Consider the following 17,796-nt stretch of genomic DNA (forward strand, 5'->3'; position numbering starts at 1 on the left):
CATTTCACGTGATGCTTCGCGCGGGGGTGGAAACACAGTCAGACATTACTCATTGCTCAGTACTCTCTTGAACGGAGATCAAAACAAGCACAATACAGAATCCAACATCCGCAGTTCCAAAGACGACTCCCTTCTTTGTGACTCAAAGCAGTCTGGAAACTAATCTGAAGGGAACAAGTTTGTCTGTGTGCAAAGGGTGGCTCTCAAACAAAGGCGGGGTTATTCTCAGGCCATGCTCTTTAATTCCTGGTCAGGTGATCCAAGTCAGCAGATCAGAACTTTAGGGGAAAAGCAGATCAGTGGGTCAAGTGCTCAGGAGGATTCATCTCTTTAGTCATCTCTGCCGGCTTGCTATACCTTGTGATTTCGGAACGCGCCAAATATTTGTGTTGCTCAGATTTGGAAGAGGATCTAAAAGAAAACACTTGACTGAGATAACGCTGAATTGTCAGCATAGTTTGTTGTTCAAAGACACTCCTTAGAATGAGAGCAGGCTGTGGCAAAAAAAAAAAAAAAAGTATGCCACTAAGCCGCTGTCCTTCCTGTTTTGCATTATTGAGCACATAACCTCAGTTTGAACCTGGATTGTGGCCAAAAGTGAATATTAAAAGCTTCTCTAAATCCCCATTACCACGTCAATTAACCAGACACGGTTTCACTTATTTCACTTATTTCACGTGTCAAATGATGCAAAATGACATCCTCAGCGACATTAGAGGGAGTCAGTGGTCACACCCTGGCTTGTGCCCCCGCACGACTGACCTCCACGTATCCCCTCCAGCGGGTAGAAGAAGCAGACGAGCAGGTTCATGAGCACGGCCAGATTGAAGGAAACGTTGCTCCAAACCGAAATGTTTCTGGAACACCAGTACAACACCGGCTGGGCTGCGAAAGAGAGAACAGTTTGCGTTTTGTCAGTTGACGACCCTAAATGAAATCAACTGTGAATAAAAGTTATTCTATTGTCTCTGCTCAATCGGTTTCTCCGTATCTATCCGACCTTCGCCTTTCACCCTCCACAATCGGAACAGTAAGCACACACCAGGGGTGATACGCCGGTGCAAATGCGTAACTCAAATGGAATTGAACGTGAAGCACAGGTTACATTCTTACCAACTGGTCCATGGCTGCCCAATTTGTTGTTACTTAAAAAAAAAAAAAAAAGTGACACATCATAAAACACCAAGATAAAATGGTCACTATGGTGAGAAATTACGGCTTTACATACAGCAGAAAATTTGAACTGAATTCCAGTGTTGGACAGAATGATAATGAGACGCCTGTAATTTTATCTCTCATTGGAGCGACAGACAAAACACGGCTTTGTACATGGTATGCAGTCTTGAATGCGGATTAGAAATGTGACTGCGGGCCCAGGCCTGTATTTGTCTGTTTGTGTACATGCGCGAGCAGTATGTCAGTCGTGATTCACAACAGTGGAACTGTTTCGCGGCACGGTGAATTCGGAAAGTCCCCGCTTGAATTTTAGACCGTTGAAATACACAAATTCACATTGCACGTGCACAGAGAAAAGACGGCCTGTTTGGACTTGCATGGGAAATAAATGACCGTGGACTCAAGAATGCGTATAGTCCAATCCACATCCATATTCGTTTTCGCTTGTCGTACACTACATGTACTCAACTCTTTCATCTGAAATGCACAATAATGTAGCAGGAAATCAACTGGAAAAATGTGACGCAGCATTACAGTTGGATTGGACTAAACTACTGTCAGACTTTCCAGAAACATGAGCATGCATGTGCAAAACCCCCCACAGTGACTCACTTATAAACGATGGCAAATCCTTCCCAAAATTAAATAAATAGATTAATAAAATCAGTTAGGCGTTGCTCAGACATGCGCTGCTGAAACGTTGCACATTTTCACAGTGGCTAAGTCACGTTATTGTCATTTGTAAGAATAACGTGTTGATAAAACAATTTTTCCAAAAAAACCCACAGTAATATTCACCTAATTTGTGGTAGAGTTGAGACCGCCGGGCACAAGGTCGAGAAATAAATGATCGTTTGCCATATCGTGGGGATAGGTGAAATTTGATGATTCATATGTGGCCGTTTATCGCTTATCGCAACATTCTGGGCTACTTCATACCTCGAAGCTTCTTCTGCCAGTTCATCTCACTGAAGAGATCCTCTGCTCGCAGGAAGAAGTCGTTGATCTTACTGCCTTGCTCGTCTCTCTCTGTGGTGTAGTAGACCCGAAGCTTGGACTCAGAGGTCAAGAATTCACAGATGTTGGGCACCGGGAACACAATCTCTTCCATGGTGCGGTCCTGGCGCACAATCTGGACACATGGCTTTACGATCACCTTCTGTGAGTCAATTCCCTGCTTCCACTGGCTGTGTGTTTATCACCTCTATCTGAGCAGTGTGGTTGGCGTAAAACTCCAAGGCTTCATCTCCATCGCCGCTAGCTCCTCCAGGCTTCAACATTACGGACAGCTCCTTATTGTGACGGGCCAGCTGTATGACGAAAACACAAACAGGAAGTGAGAAGAAGAGTATATGTGCGATAGGAGATCTACATTGTGACAATTATGGGGTTCTCCGTAGTTAAATCAGACCTGGTGAGCCAGGATATAAATGTTGTGTCCAACATTTCTGGGAGACGCTGCATCATGTTCCTCATCATCCCCATTATCCTCCTCCTCCTTTGTGTCTTCAAACTCCACCTCTCCCTGCAGATAGGCTTTTTTGATCACCTCCACCTGGAAAGACACACATTCCCAGAAGAATCAAGCTCTCCATTACTGTGGGGTTGGGAGCTGTTGCATTTGAGAAGGCCATTTTGTAAGTTCCTCACAAGCTCTTTAGGTCTCATGTTGTACAGGATCCTCTCGGCATTCTCGCTGTCATGACGGCTCTCCATAATGGCGAGCAGCAACTTGGATGCGTTGTTCTGCCAGGAACAAACGGCTTTTAGAAAGTAGTAAAGACTCTGGCCGGAACATTCTGCCTCCGCCCGACTTTCGCCGTGACTGCAGACTCACCTTGAGCTCCAGCACCAGATCCATCCGCTTCTTTCCAAGTGGGTTGATGTCATTAAGGATGAGAGCAATGATGATATCAATACCGTTGGACTCGTGAGTGGCAATGCAATTCTGAGGAATGGGTGAATAAAGATCGCACATTAATGGAAAGCATATCTTGGAAGAGTTGTCACATCTGGTAGAGTCTGTTGTCTACCTGGTTTTCATGGCAGGGACCTTGGCAGTATTCGGTGAGGCTCTCAAGAGTTTGGTTGATGAGGGCAACATTCTTTTCGTTGATGTACAGGCCTAACAAGCCCAGACCTCCTGTGGTGCTGCCGCAGATGCAGTCCAGGAACTGAAGGGTTTCACACACCAGGTTGTAGTTGTTCTTGTGGTTTTGACAGCGAAGAAAGTTCTGATGAGATAAAAGCAGTTGTAGTTGTTAAACATTGCCCACTCGGCATCCGTCGCAGCCTGATCGTCCTGGAAGGGGTATTACCCCATCTGCGGTCCGTTCTCAGGGTTTCTCATTTTACCCCAGATGGAGTTTTTGAGCTTTTAATTTGCCCTCCTGAGGCGGTTAAGATTAGGGGGAAAAAAAAAATCAGACTAGTTAAATTTATCATTAACTCATTCACTGCCATTGACGAATTTACTCGTCTTCTCACAGTCCAGCCATTCAATCCCAGGAAGTTATTTAAGTGAGTGAAGTCAGGCAGTGAATGAGTTAATATGAAAACTATAAAATATTTGAAAACCTGGATATAATACAATAGTTTTTATTCTACTTTATTCTACTTTAATCTGCTCTTTAAACACTTAATTATTTTTTAACATGATTCAAAAGGGTATGCCAGGAAAATCAGATGCTTCTCTCTTTTCCGCCAGTAATTGAGAGTGATAAAACACATTGTGAACATCAATTACAAGAAAAGTCAGAGGAGGTGGAAATTATGACCATCATCATCATCATTATAATTATCTCATTACCATAATGTCAGGTGGAATACCGGTAATTCCAGGCCATTACAAAGAAACGTGGAGAGAGCGAGAGAGGGAGCAGGTGAATGAAACACCTGCTCAAAGGAGCAAATGCAGTCAAAGTGTGAAACCCGGACGGACCAACCTGTAGGTCACGGTTGTGATTCTCACAAAGTAGCTGCAGGAAACGAAGGATGGGCTGCATGATAATGATGACGTAGCTCATCTCTCCTTCATCCTGAGTCTTGTCCCCGGCGCTCGGCTGGCCATCTGGTGAGGCGAAGTGGTCCTCTGGGTCGGCTTCCCGCCGATAAGAGTTAAAAGCTTTCTTGGTGGCAGACGAGGCCTCAAGTAGCTGCTCCCGCACTTCTTCCGTCATGACGACTGATGGTTCTCTCGCTGAACAAACACAACTATTTCAATTGTATTTTAAGCGCGGGCTTATTTGCCAGTGTTTAATTAAAATAGTGTTTTATTTATGTAATCTTGCTTTTGTTCAAATTTAACCCACATTTTTTTTTTGTGCCCATTTGCTTAAATCAAACAGGCAACCGCAAACCTTTTTTACGGACTGGGGTTTCTTTGTCCTGGCTGTCGTAGTCTCTCTTCCGATTTCCGAGATCGCTGGTATTTACTGTCACCGTAGCTTTGATCTCCAGCTGTGCCAGCTTCATGCGGTCGTAGAAAACGCGAAAGAACTTTTCTGACTTTTTGTCCTCTGTCAGGCGGCAGAAGAATGAACGCTGGACACACAACATAGTGAAAGTATCACAAAGTTACCAGCTTGAATGCAACCCACTTTTTGCCCGAAGTCAGCTGGGAGAGGCTCAAGCTCACCTGTGACATTAATGACGACAAGCAGTACAGAAAATTGATTGATGATGATGATAAAGTGAGTGTTTTACAATACTAATTGAATGTTTTTAGTATCGAATTATTCTTAACATTAATCAAGTAATTCGGTAAAAAATGTTTGCATTTAAGCTTATTGGAAAATCATCTGAGTACTGTTTACTGTTTATTGGTCTGGTCCGTAACATTCATCACGAAATAGGCAAAAATGTTGATCACTGTTTTCCAAAGTTTGCCAATGTCTTATTTTCACTGAACACAAAGATAATCAGTCTGCTTTCATGAAGGACAACAGAAATCCAACAATATTTATAGCTGAGTGGCTCAAATCGGAGGAGTTGGAAAATTTTAAGATGAGCAGTGGCTCTAAACGATTAATCAATTATCAAAATAGTTATATTGTTTTGCTAATCCATTTGCTGTCCATTAATCGATTAATTGCTGCACCGCTATTTTCCAAAAGTGATGTAATGAACCAGTTAGATCTTATAAATCACACTGGCACGTCTTCGTGAACTCAGTTTAATGAATTGAAAAAGACAATGGGCCTCATTCACAAAGCGTGTGTACGTCCAGAAGCACAAATCTGTTTCGTCAATATCTTCCTTCGTACTTGAATTTGTGTGCATTCTGTGAACAAATGTAAAACCTCCTCAGACCATCATGTGTACGCACAAATAAGTATGAATCATCTTTTACCCACGATGCACATCATTCAAACTACTGCCGGTTATAAAAACACTTTAATAATTTTAACAAAACAAACTTCAATCAGGAATTTGCTAATGATAATAATTAACCGTGAAAGACTCTTGTTGCTTGCGACGTAACTCCTGCCAGCGTCGCTTATGTATTTTCTGTCGCTTCCCCTTCTAATGTCATGACTTTTATCCACTACAAATACCTCTTTTTTTACCGTATATATTCCTTACAATGTATTCAAAAAATGTGTGCAGTGTTTGTTCATTCCGGGCTCTTAATCTATGTTTGTGCATCTTTTGTGAATTCTGCAATTTATTTGGAAATAATGAAAAATGCTCGTTCTGAATGATTTGGAACTCTCGCAACTTGAAACCCCCGCGCATTGGATGAGACGTGTCAAACGGATGCCCTTTAATGGGGAAAAATGCGTGGGGCTTTCGCAAATATGAGCTCCGCGGGCACGAGCTTTCATTTAGAAGGATGAATTTGGATTCATCAAGTAGTACGAAGAAATTTGGCCGGTACACACGTCATAAATTCGACTGTGATTTTGTGTATACAGTATATGTTCGACGTGTGCGCACAAATATATCAAGGCCCGATGTAATTCTTAAGTTTGCATAATGCAATTGGAGAACTGTCAGGTAGGCTGTGTAATCACTGTTAACATGAGATTAAACAACCCAAAAAATTAACCCAGGTTTTACTCATGTAGACTTATTTAGTTGTGGTCTCGAATGGACGGTCACAAATGATCGAAATCGTAATGCCCAACTCTGGAATTAGGTAGACGTAGAGGTTTAATTTGGTTATTGCTCAGGAATGAGGTCATGCAGAATTAGAGCACTTCTACATCATGTACAGAGTGTGCCGGCCTGCCCACTAGACTGTTGTTTTGCATTATGTAACAGTTCTTATCTATAGCACCCATTGCAAAGGCCTCACCCAGCAGAGGCCGATTCACCACACACACGGGGTGAAAAATGACACGAGAGGGAGAAGCCTGGCCTACTTAGACAGAAAAAGAGACGGCGGGGAACAGGGTAAAAGAGTCCAGAGACGAAAAGCAAGACAGAAGGAATAGGAAAATAAAAAAATGAAAAAACAGGGGGTGGGGGTTGGGAAATCAGATGACTGAAAGAGAGGAAGAGACACAGAATACTCTGTTAGACAGTATCTGGGCCAGAGAGGGTTATGTAACCACCTGTCTTTCCAGGTTAAATGCAAAACTGGGCTACTGGAGAAGCAAAAGCGGGGGGAAAAGAAAAAAAAAAAAAGGCAAAATCAAGCATTCGTGTCAAGCGTGGTCATCAAATAACTTTGTGCAATGATTTTACAAACACATTCTGTAAAACAAACGAGCAATTATGACCGATTCATTACTAACGCAAACAATCATTAAAAGGGAAGCTAAACTTCAACACACAGTTGAATTCAAATCTCTTCTGTTAGCCACCTAAACGTTGAAGTATGTGATTGCGCCCTAAAGCAGATTCCACAGGCTCATGCCGCACCCCACCCCAGGCTTCCACCACTAAGCAGGAGCTCTCCTGCACGTACGCACCGTCAACACTCAGGGACAAGCAGATAGCAGACTAAGGAGGGGAGGGGGAGGGGGAGGGGGAGGGGGAGGTTGGCGGAGGGCGTTGCTGAGCGAGGCCGTCATCCAATAAACAACCCTGATGACGGAGCGTAGCGAGCCATTGCCCGCACCGAACACCCCGCTCACATCTTGCAGCATGTCTGCGGCGGTAGCTGATGGGAGGCAGAATGCCCTTCTCGCTCATTATCATCGGGCGGCTGAAGTGGGGTGCATGAGAAAGGGGAGGGGGGGGGGGGGGGGGGGGGGGGCTAGGTTTGGCGGCCACTGAACCAGAATGTGCAGAGACTCGCCGTCACATATATGCCCACTCCACCTCAGCCCCACAAACGCACACCCATTAAAAATGACATAAGTCACACACGCATACTGTACTGTCCGGCACAAGCACGCATTAGCGAGAGGGCGCACACGTCTTCCACACCCACTGACTTTTACAGACGCCCGCAAAAGTAGGTCAGCTGTCTCTGGCAGTAGGCACATGCCCATGTTTAAGAAGACACACCCGCATGTCACACAAGCGCTCAGAAAGACTGAAGTCTTTGCCAAAGTTATGCAATCATATTTGCATCCGCGTGTTAATGTCACCACAGTAATAAACTGCGTGCAGTCGGGTACGCGGTTCTGGGATTGGTGCGAGCTGGCACGACGCTTCAGTCAGGGCGACAGATTTAGGAGTATCATCGGATTTCAAATAAACTTTATTTGAGGTGTACATGCATACATCATTTAAGAATTCCTCAAATTCATCAAAGCAATAGTTTTGACCTGTGAAAGCAGATTCAAGGAACGTTTTGCTGAGAGTGTAAATGCTTTAAAATGAATACACAGATGGAAGCTCTGTATAAAGCACCAGAAAAAAAACATTCCTTTCATGGCTTTTGAAGAAAGCCTATATAAACTAATACATAGTGTATAATTAATGTATGGAAAAGCTGTTTGTGCATTAATTTGATATTTTTCCACTGTTGTATTGCACTTCTGCAACTTCAAGCGGCAATTAGGACAATTACATTACGAGCAGGGTTATTATAGTTTTGAAAGTTCAATTATAGCTACTTTTTATTTTGTTTTGAGTTTTGTTTTTTAAATGTAGTTAGTTCTAACTAGGGCGGCACGGTGGACGATTGGTTAGCGCGTCCGACTCACAGTTCAGAGGTCGTGGGTTCGATCCCGGCTCCGGCCTCCCTGTGTGGAGTTTGCATGTTCTCCCCGTGCCTGCGTGGGTTTTCTCCGGGTACTCCGGTTTCCTCCCACATTCCAAAAACATGCATGGTAAGTTGATTGGACTCTCTAAATTGCCCCTAGGTGTGATTGTGAGTGCGGTTGTTTGTTTGTCTCTGTGTGCCCTGCGATTGGCTGGCAACCAATTCAGGGTGTCCCCCGCCTACTGCCCGAAGACGGCTGGCATAGGCTCCAGCACGCCCCGCGACCCTTGTGAGGATTAGCGGTATCGATAATGGATGCATAGTTCGAACTAGTTTTCAGGGAGGCTTTGTTAGTTTTTATTAGTTCTATTTTTTTCAAAAAACACTTCATTTTATTTTAGTTTTGATTAGTTTTAGTATTAGTTTTTGTTTTCTTCCTTTTTTTTAAATTGCTTTACGTGTGCAGGATAAAAAAAAACCACCATGGTAAGTACTGTGTTGTATAAATGCAACAAAGTGCAGTACATAACACAGATTCTAAAGTTAGATGCATGCATGCACCCTAATTAATTCAAGCTAGGGTGCCTTGTTTGCCAAGTTGCCAACTTCTAAAGTGGATTAGTGGCTTGAATTCCTGTTTAGAAGTATTAAACCTGGGTGTAGAGTGTATTCTTTTTTTTAATATACTGTATATATTTTTTGTCATGAATGAAGCAACAAAGGAAAGCACTTTTTACCTATTGTTGCGTTTCGGGCTGAGTTCAATAACAAAAGGTGGGGAGCCATCCAAGCCAAAACACATGCAAACTTGTCATCTGTTGGCTCTTTTTAATTGGCTGCTGCCTGAGAACGCCGCTTCTGTGCGACACGCATAAGAGGACTACAACTCCCAGACGACTATCGACCTTCCCTTCTCCCAACTAACGGCCGCGCAGTAATATCGAAATACATTTAAAAATCAACCCCAAAGGCTTGTGTTTTAAATGAATTGCCCAAAATGAAAACGAAGGACATTTTCACTATGGTTAGAGTTAGTTTTAGTTGGTTTTATAAACATAAAATGTAGTTTCAGTCAATTTTTTGAAGAACATTTTCATTATTATTTTATTTCGTTAACGAAAATGCTTTTTCAATTTCAGTTTTAGTTCTTCCGTTAGTTTGGCTAACTCAAATAACCTTGGTTACGAGTGAGGCGAAATTGCGCAATAGTCGACCGCTTGCTACTAGTACAACTATTGATGACGTTACAAAATTCTAATAGCTAACATCTAGCACTTCACCAGTAGTACCGCAGTAGTAGCGCACAGTTTTCAACTACCGTAGTTTTGCCTCACGAGTAAAACATACTAGTTCTACTAGTACATCAAAAATTTCCGACTCGCTTGCAGAAATGTTATACAGTAGTGAAAGGCAGCAGCGGAAAAAAAATGTTGTTTGTAAGACAGTGTAACAGTACATGGACCTCGAGCTGAAAATCAAGGACACTGAATAAATGCACCCCAATGGCTTTGCGTGCGCAGCAGTGCGCTACTAACACAGCACCCCATCTGTGTTTGCATATCAATGACAAGGATACCCTGATGAGGAGATGACGTGATGGATGAAGTAACAGTGGTCAAGGAGAGGATGGAGAAAGGCTGAAAATGATGGTAAAAGAGAGAGAGAGAGAAGGGGAGAGGGACAAGCATCGCGGCCCCCGGCCTCTGTTGTGTTGGGTAAACACAGCCTGTCTGTATCCATGGAGACAAACTCTGATTGGAATGGAGACAGAGAGGAGAGGTGCGAGGTGGAGGCGGTCCGCTGAAAAACAAGGTCATAGCGCTTCCCTTTCTCTCCTTCCGCTCTGCGACTTGGCATCAACAAAGGGATGTTATGTAACAGCTATTTATATTTGCACTCCCATTTCCCTCACCCCCTCCCTCATGTCATGCAGCGCCGCATGCAAACTAAACGGCGCAGCTCCCTTTCTCCTTCGACTCTGTCACCCATCTCATCATATTTGAGAGGACAACTGTTATTTTTTGGGGAGGGGGGGGATTCTTCACAACACCAGCGAACACGCACTGCAGGTGCGTGTTGTTGCCAGATGGCCGGCTGGAGAGGAATCCCAATTTGTCACAACACAGCTAACAACCCGAGATATTTGATGAAAGCTGCAATGTATCAAAACGAGTCTGAAAAGCTGTAAAGTGCACCGATATATACCGGGCTTGGCATGAAAGCATTGCAGAAGGAGCACACAGGCCGGTGGTTTATTTCTGTGTGCTCTGAAGGTCATGAGTAAATAGTTAACTGCGTTAAAACAAGCACTAACAGGTGCCCGACTCGACAGGTCAAATGAATCCAAAGGTTAACTTTGGTTAGCTGAAGTTGAAACAGATATTTTAGGGGGAAAATGTGAGCATGTCATAAGAAGCAAGGTTTAGGTACACTCAACTTATTGATTTGGTTATGTAACTAACCCTTGCCTATGAAGGCACATTTTTGTTTTTCGTTTACCAATTGACTAACTTCTTCCTGATAACTGTAGAAAATCACAGAGAAAGGAGCTCCAGTTACTCTTCAATCCCTCTACTGTGTTGCCCACCGAGTCCCTCCACCTTACTCTCCCCACTGCCCCACTTCCGGAGGCCCAGCATGACCCACTTTAGGCCGGCAAGAAGTCAAGGGAGCGGGAGAGGGAGAAGGAATGTTTTGAAGGCTGAGACATTCCTCATTGTTCATTCACACAGGCTTTATGTAACAACCCTGTCACGTGATGCAGCTCTGCCGCAGCCGTGGGAAGCCGAAGCATTATCTCCACCGCAGCGGCTTCCTTGCTGTAATCTGATTATACGAGCCCCGTGATTGCACAACAACCCATAGATGGGCAGACAGATCACAAGACAAACATCAATGCACATAGGGGGGGAAAAAAACAAACAAACAAACGAGACAACCAAAGTATGAGAGGAAGCCGCAAGTACAACCCTGATCTCCCGTGGAAAAAAAAGCAAGTAAAACGATTTGAAACGTCATATACAATATAACAATACTTAATCAAGTAATATTGTTGGCTTAGTGTCGCCTTTGAGCTTCATGAAAAATGGCACATGGTGGGAGAGATGGGTCGCTGCGTTATGTAACGTATGTGCAGCTATGCTGGCACACTGACCCATATACTCATAGAACCATGCATTATCCTGCGGATCAACGAGCAGCGAAAACTTGGCAAAACTGTGTTGACTTGATTGGCCGATCATGTACCCCATGCACGGGGGTTGGGGGGGGGATACACTGGGGTTACACTGACCTGGATGGTGGTGTTTCCGCCCTCCAGCAAAGCAATAGCCAGGAGAATGCTTTCCTGGAAAACTCTGTCGCTGGTGGTGTTCATGATGAGGTCAATCACCAGATCAGAGGCTCCTTCTTTGTCCAGGTGGCACTGCACCTCCGCAAGGCTCATTTCCCCACGACTCAGGGCCCCAGGGCCCCCGAGCACTATAAAGGAACGCAAGTCAACATGGGAGTGGGACAAAAGCAGGCATGTGATTGCAGTTGCTGGGAATAATCTTTTTGTACTAGTTGTATGAGTGGAATTTGATCACTTGTCATTAGATCACTGACACTTCAAAAGGAAAACCCGCACAATTTATTTTAAATCAATACAAGAGCTGTACCAAAAATTGAGAAAATATTGAAACGTTTTGATTCAGACTGTCAAAGAGTTACAGTTTTAACAACGTGGCTATTACTTTGGTTGCAATTTGCAGTGGTGGATAATTACACCGCAACACAACTTAACAGAAAAGACGACATACTTTTTGAGTCTAATACAGAGGTGCCCAACCACCGGGCCGCTTTGGACCGGGCCGCGGCAAGAAATCCCCCACCCCCACCCCCACGCAAAAAATGTAATTTGGATCACCACTAAAGTGTAAACACACACACTTCAAATGACTGAATTTGTATATTAAGATTTGCAATACAGTTGTAGTTGTAAAATTGTAAAGTGAGACCTTAACATTAACGTGGTTTTCAAATGCATCATGATTGCGAATTATCATACAGTATCATAGCAGGCCTAAGTGTTAATCAAAAATAAGACAGAAGCTTGATTCCTAAAAAGTACATTTGATGATATTGGAAGCCACTGTAATATGCATATTTCCAACATTAATACTGCGCTTAAAATTAGGAAAATAAAAAAAACTTCACTTGAATGATTCAATTAAAATGCATTACAAAAATAAAAACTGCACCTCAATAAAGGATTCAAAAACAAACAGTTCTTAATGAACTAAAAAGTTAAATACAATTTCAGTGCCACATTTTAAAGCCTTTGAAATGCATGTGACGGTGAATTTCCCACTGTGGCCGCGCAGTACACATGCGTGAGAAAACGGAATATTTCTGCAACAGGTGGCAAGCAAGTCTCCACAGGCTTTGCACATCGATACACTGCAAAACACGTCACGCAAGTGACGCTTCCGGAAGCCTCCATCTTGGACCGCATTGGCAGAGACTGTAAAACATTGTCTTATTGTGAATGTCCAAAACGAGGCACGGACATCAATACATCCTTTGGCATGTTACATCGTACGTTTCATGTATCTGCGGCCCAAAAAAATAAAGACTGCAGCCGAGATGGACTGCTTTGATATTTTGACTGCAGCCTGTTACACAATGAGAGCGTTATCCAACCGTGATAAGTGCGTGGTGCTGCTCGTGCTCAAAGGGCAGGTCCGCGCGCAACTTTGAAAGTGATATGAGCTCAGGGTCGGACGGATAGAGAGCTCCATCCTTGCCTAACATGCCGAGAGACATTTGTTTTTACTACAACTACGTGAGGCATATATTTTCATGTGTCCCTTTACAATCCAAGTCATTGGAATGTGCATTCAGCATCAGTGTTAACCACCTGATTGTTTTTTGCTGGGTCCCACAGGGCTGAGGGGGCCACTGCCGAATGACGTCAAGCTGTCCCTCCGCCCACCACTCCGATGGAAGTTGCCATAGTAACGGCTCACCAGAATCTGCCTCAGTGCCTCGCCCTATCAGAGGCGAAGAAAAGGAAAACGCAATGACATGACTGCAGCCATGTGGCAGGAGGGGCGGTTAGGTAACAGGGGACACAGTCATCATCCTTTTTGTGCGGCGGACCTTCGGCGGAACACAACATCGTTGTCATCACTATGTGCGGGGCTCTTTAACTAGCAGGAACTCTCTCAAACATTTCAAAGGTGTAAACACGAACAGAGCCCACACTTTGTCATTGACCGCCCACTGGGCTAAAACTGCGATTGTTATCATCAGTGACCTAGCTTAATGACATTTAAGGATGCGGTCTTTGCTAAGACAGACGTGAGGCCAAGTCTCTCAGACTGTGACTCATCAACTGTTGAGCTCTGAGAAAACACGACTTTACTGTTGCTATAGCAACGGCAGCCCGTAGCTACCTGACGAGACCTCCCGCGGGACTACGTGACGGAAATGAAAGAGGACTTGTGTGCGCGTGTGTGTATTTGTGGGCGATTACGTGACAAGTCTGTCAAACTGTGTGGTCCCCGATAGATTATTACGCAAGACCTGCTCCTGAAGTTGTGCTCTAAAAGGGCAGGATAAGATTCGGTAGTAAGTGTGATGGAAAGTAAATTGCCCATATTTTGCTTTCACCAGAAGTCACTCACATTTTAAGATTCAAACAAGTGTGTGACATCCAAAACACCACCTTGTGATTTTTTTTTTTCCAGCTAGTTTTCTCACTGACAATCATTTCCCAGATTGTATTATAATTTTTTTGTATTATTCTCTGGAGTTTTATGAACATGCTGCTGTCAAATCGCTGCGCTGCAGTTGAAATTGATACTTGCTGACTTGACTCAAGCTGTAGTGCAGCTGCTGACTCTCACAAACTTGTCTCATGATTGTGTTTTGCTGTTGGGTCTGCCTGACCTCTTCATTTCTCGGAGAAGTAATTGGTTATGGATGATAGCGCCTTCACAACAAGGCTTTATTTGAAGCTCATCTAAAAAGGAGCTGCCAACGCACAGAATGTCCTTGCCTCAATTTCTGCATAATCAATATTATGCCGTTTTATTGAGTTAGATAGCCATATGGCTTCAAATGCAGTATGACTTTCTTCTTCACATCTTGCAGCGGAAATATGCACATACCCTTTTCTGGTCCTCCAACAACTTCTCAGGCTGGTTCTGATCCAGCTGCTGGGTGCAATGTTGAGTGTTAGGCCAAACAGATGCAAGCACAAGGGGTTAGTATTCATGCATCAAGTTAAAGTACACAGCACAACAAAATCAAGTCCATGCAGAAGGCCATGCAAAGGTCTGCTGAGAGAGAGTTGTCAAGCTTTTTGGGGTTGGCTGTCAGCAAAGCAAACACTACAAACATTACAGAATAAAAACAAGCATTGACTCAAGCCACATCGTATTTAAAAGTCAAGGATGAGTAAATACAATGATGACTCACAATATCAAAGTTCAGAGAATGGATGGATGGAGATATGGTGTTTTTCGACATTGCGCATGGTGTTAGTTCCTTAATGGCACGTACGGACATTCGGGTTGTATGGCGCTTTGAAGTATGATTATTTACTGTACGGTGTGTTACAATAAGACGGCTCCAAGTGCGAAGTGGCAATGCTCTACATACAGTAAGTTGTTATGTAAAAGGCAGGGGCAAGCAGGGGGATTAGCTAGGTGAGGGGCAGAAGGGGTTAGAGTTACATAATCAATGGAAAAGGAACCAGGTCACTAAACCAGTGACACAGAGCCGCTTACAGCAGCCATCTGTCACGAGAACACAGAGTAGAAGGGAAGACAACAAACACTGACACTTTTACAACTCAACTTGTCAGTCGAAGTCCAAATCAGGAGCCAATTATGCCAAACTATGTGAGTGTTGTGTTTTCTTGAGCTCAACTACATAATTGGAAAGTAGGCATGTTGTATCAGATCATATTAAATATGAATCTCTTCATTTATATTAAAAATGTATTTACCGGTAAGCATTTTTCAACATTGCACAAATGCACTCCAAAACACGGACGGCAAAAGTAAATCCTTCAGGAACTTTAGCTATTTTTCTTCCATACTCCTGAACTGATGGAACTTTTAATTATTTGCTCACATTCATCACCATAATTAGGATTTGCGTTGGGCAACGTGTCTGCAACATAAATGGATCCACACAATACTAATACGCATATTTTTCATCAAAACTCTGGTCAAACCGAAATTGTACAGGTTTGAGACCTTTGAACCTCAAGTATATTGTATAAACAATAAATGATAAATGGTGTGGTGATCATTAACTGTGAAGATGTGCAAAGGACACGGATGCTCTGATGAGCTGCGGAAGACGGATTACTTGGTTTGTCTGGGGGTTGAGCCACTTTGCATTAATATTTGGTAAACAACTTTGTGGCGTGCATTCTGTAGTTTTTTTCCCCCCCTAAGAATTTTTGCATGCAAATTTATTGTTACTTTAATCATAATATACTGAGCAGCAAGGGCGTGCGTGTGCCACACTCGTTTCAACCCCACTACATCACAGTACATTCAATTTCCAGTTCTATGGCCATCATCGCGTTTTACATCGCTCTTCTGTGTGGTGGAATCACAGATGAAAATCTGAAGGAAAAGCAAAAACACTTCCTCTCTGTATGTCCGCTGATAGTGTAGTGGTACACACGCCTGAGTTGTGTGCGGGCAGCGTGGGATCGATTCCCGCTCAGTGACAGTGTCTATGTGTGCCCTGCGACTGGCTGGCGACCAGTTCGGGGTGTAGTCTGCCTTCGCCCATTGACGGCTGGGATAGGCTCCAGCAACTCCCCGCGACCCTATATAGGATAAGCGGTTTGGAAGATGACATGACATGACTTCCTCTCTGTCAAATCTCATCACCATCAAGTTGTAAATTCAGAAGTTTATTCACAGGTCAACGCAAATCGGCACCATACCCAAGTACACCACACACAACATGTGAAAAGTAGGAGTATCCCGATCCGATATTGATATCGGCCCGATTCAACCCAAAAAACTGTATCGGATTATATCGGTCTACATACAAAATCTCCGATATAGCAGCATATACAAGCCGTCTATTCCAGACTCTGTTCCCACCATATACTGAATGTAAACAATTGATTCTGAATGTACTGAAGTAAACGTGGGTTGTTACTTTACACTTCAAAGAGTGTACAGTAAATTGTTTTTATTGATTTGATTAGGGTTATTTGTCAGGGTCCTTCAATTTAATTAGTAATTATTTTATTCAAGCTCAGTACATTCTCATGTTTGACGTTGAATTTATGTAACCCAAATGTATGGAATAAATGGTTCATACTTTCTCATACCTACTGTTGCTGACGATTGTTCTTTGTTTGAATAGTATCATTTGATCTGGTGTCTTCTAACAATTCACACAAAAAAATAAATAAATAAGCGCACGTATCATTCCTGCTGATATCGATATCGGAGAGTACCCTAGGCTGCAATATCGGTATCATATCAGAAGTGAAAAAGTTGTATCGGGACAACTCTAGTGAAAAGAGACACGCCACAAAAGCTACTCAAATCGTACTGGGTGCTCAGGACATGTATCGCATAATAACAAATGACAAAAACAACATGATGTAAGATACGCTAACAATGAATACTTTCATTAATGGATATGCAAATTGTATTTTGGTCTCTATGTGAGGTCATATTAAACATTACTACAAATGAACTGCCTCCTCCTCCTGCACACTAAACGTGAAACTCTTGAAACTACAAACAATTCTACGGACGCCACGTTAAACCCTGAAGCAGCAAATGCAGCAAAGTCGTATTCAGTTGATGGCCTCAAGTCTGACCACAGACACCACCGAGTAACCCCTCACAGCTGCCACATCCGCCCTGACTGCATCACATTCTGCCAAACTGGAAATTCCCCGGGACAAACCCCCTTGGTTACAATCACAACTCTTAGTTCAACAAAATGACGTACATTATATGTGACAAGCACGTATGCTCGATTCTACAAAACACGGCTCTGAAAGTACCGAAACAAAAGCATCTTTGTATGCTGGAGCTGAGACAGTGCTGTGACACAGAAGCACCGGTGTTTACCACTAGCCTGCTTCCTACGGGCGCTGCAGCTGACCTACACTCCAAAAGCCAAAGTGAATAAATCAACATAATGTCGCAAAATCGTAGCAAAATGGAAAAACAGATCCCGCGATGTTTGGGAGGGAGAAGGGAGGTGAAAGGCATGAAGCATGACTTACTCTAAATGAGGGCTTGCGTAATAAGACCGTGACCACGCACGCACACGCGCGAACACACGCACGCACGCACAGTGTCTAGGTGAAGAGGCAAACTTGAGAGCTGACTTATATAAGTCTGAGAGTCCATGTCCCTGACATTTAGCACTGGTGTAGACTAATGTTGCTCTGCCTCCGATGATACGATGCTTATTATGACATTTGATGTAACTGTAAACTCCCAATTTATTTTTCATTCCTATTCAATTAAATG

At 43.4% G+C, this 17,796-nt stretch overlaps 1 protein-coding gene across 10 annotated transcripts in view; it reads right to left on the reverse strand.

The window, feature by feature from the left end:
- LOC147142240 (inositol 1,4,5-trisphosphate-gated calcium channel ITPR1) overlaps positions 1–17,796 on the reverse strand; it is a 59,803-nt gene that overhangs the window by 12,387 nt on the left and 29,620 nt on the right. For 5 of the 10 annotated variants that reach the window (XM_086039776.1, XM_086039773.1, XM_086039768.1 and 2 more), the window contains 12 exons: positions 14,434–14,481; positions 13,179–13,311; positions 11,571–11,758; positions 4,536–4,719; positions 4,122–4,375; positions 3,210–3,410; positions 3,014–3,124; positions 2,827–2,922; positions 2,588–2,731; positions 2,379–2,486; positions 2,116–2,308; positions 763–885 (listed from right to left, as the gene is read on the reverse strand). In XM_086039776.1, the coding sequence (XP_085895902.1) occupies positions 763–885; positions 2,116–2,308; positions 2,379–2,486; positions 2,588–2,731; positions 2,827–2,922; positions 3,014–3,124; positions 3,210–3,410; positions 4,122–4,375; positions 4,536–4,719; positions 11,571–11,758; positions 13,179–13,311; positions 14,434–14,481 (1,783 nt within the window). The remainder of the gene's footprint in view (positions 1–762; positions 886–2,115; positions 2,309–2,378; positions 2,487–2,587; positions 2,732–2,826; positions 2,923–3,013; positions 3,125–3,209; positions 3,411–4,121; positions 4,376–4,535; positions 4,720–11,570; positions 11,759–13,178; positions 13,312–14,433; positions 14,482–17,796) is intronic. The other 5 variants (XM_086039775.1, XM_086039770.1, XM_086039772.1 and 2 more) reach the window with 2 other exon arrangements.

Source organism: Filicampus tigris, chromosome 9, assembly GCF_054856515.1.
Source record: "Filicampus tigris isolate MCC_2025a chromosome 9, RoL_Ftig_1.0, whole genome shotgun sequence".
Taxonomy (NCBI): domain Eukaryota; kingdom Metazoa; phylum Chordata; class Actinopteri; order Syngnathiformes; family Syngnathidae; genus Filicampus; species Filicampus tigris.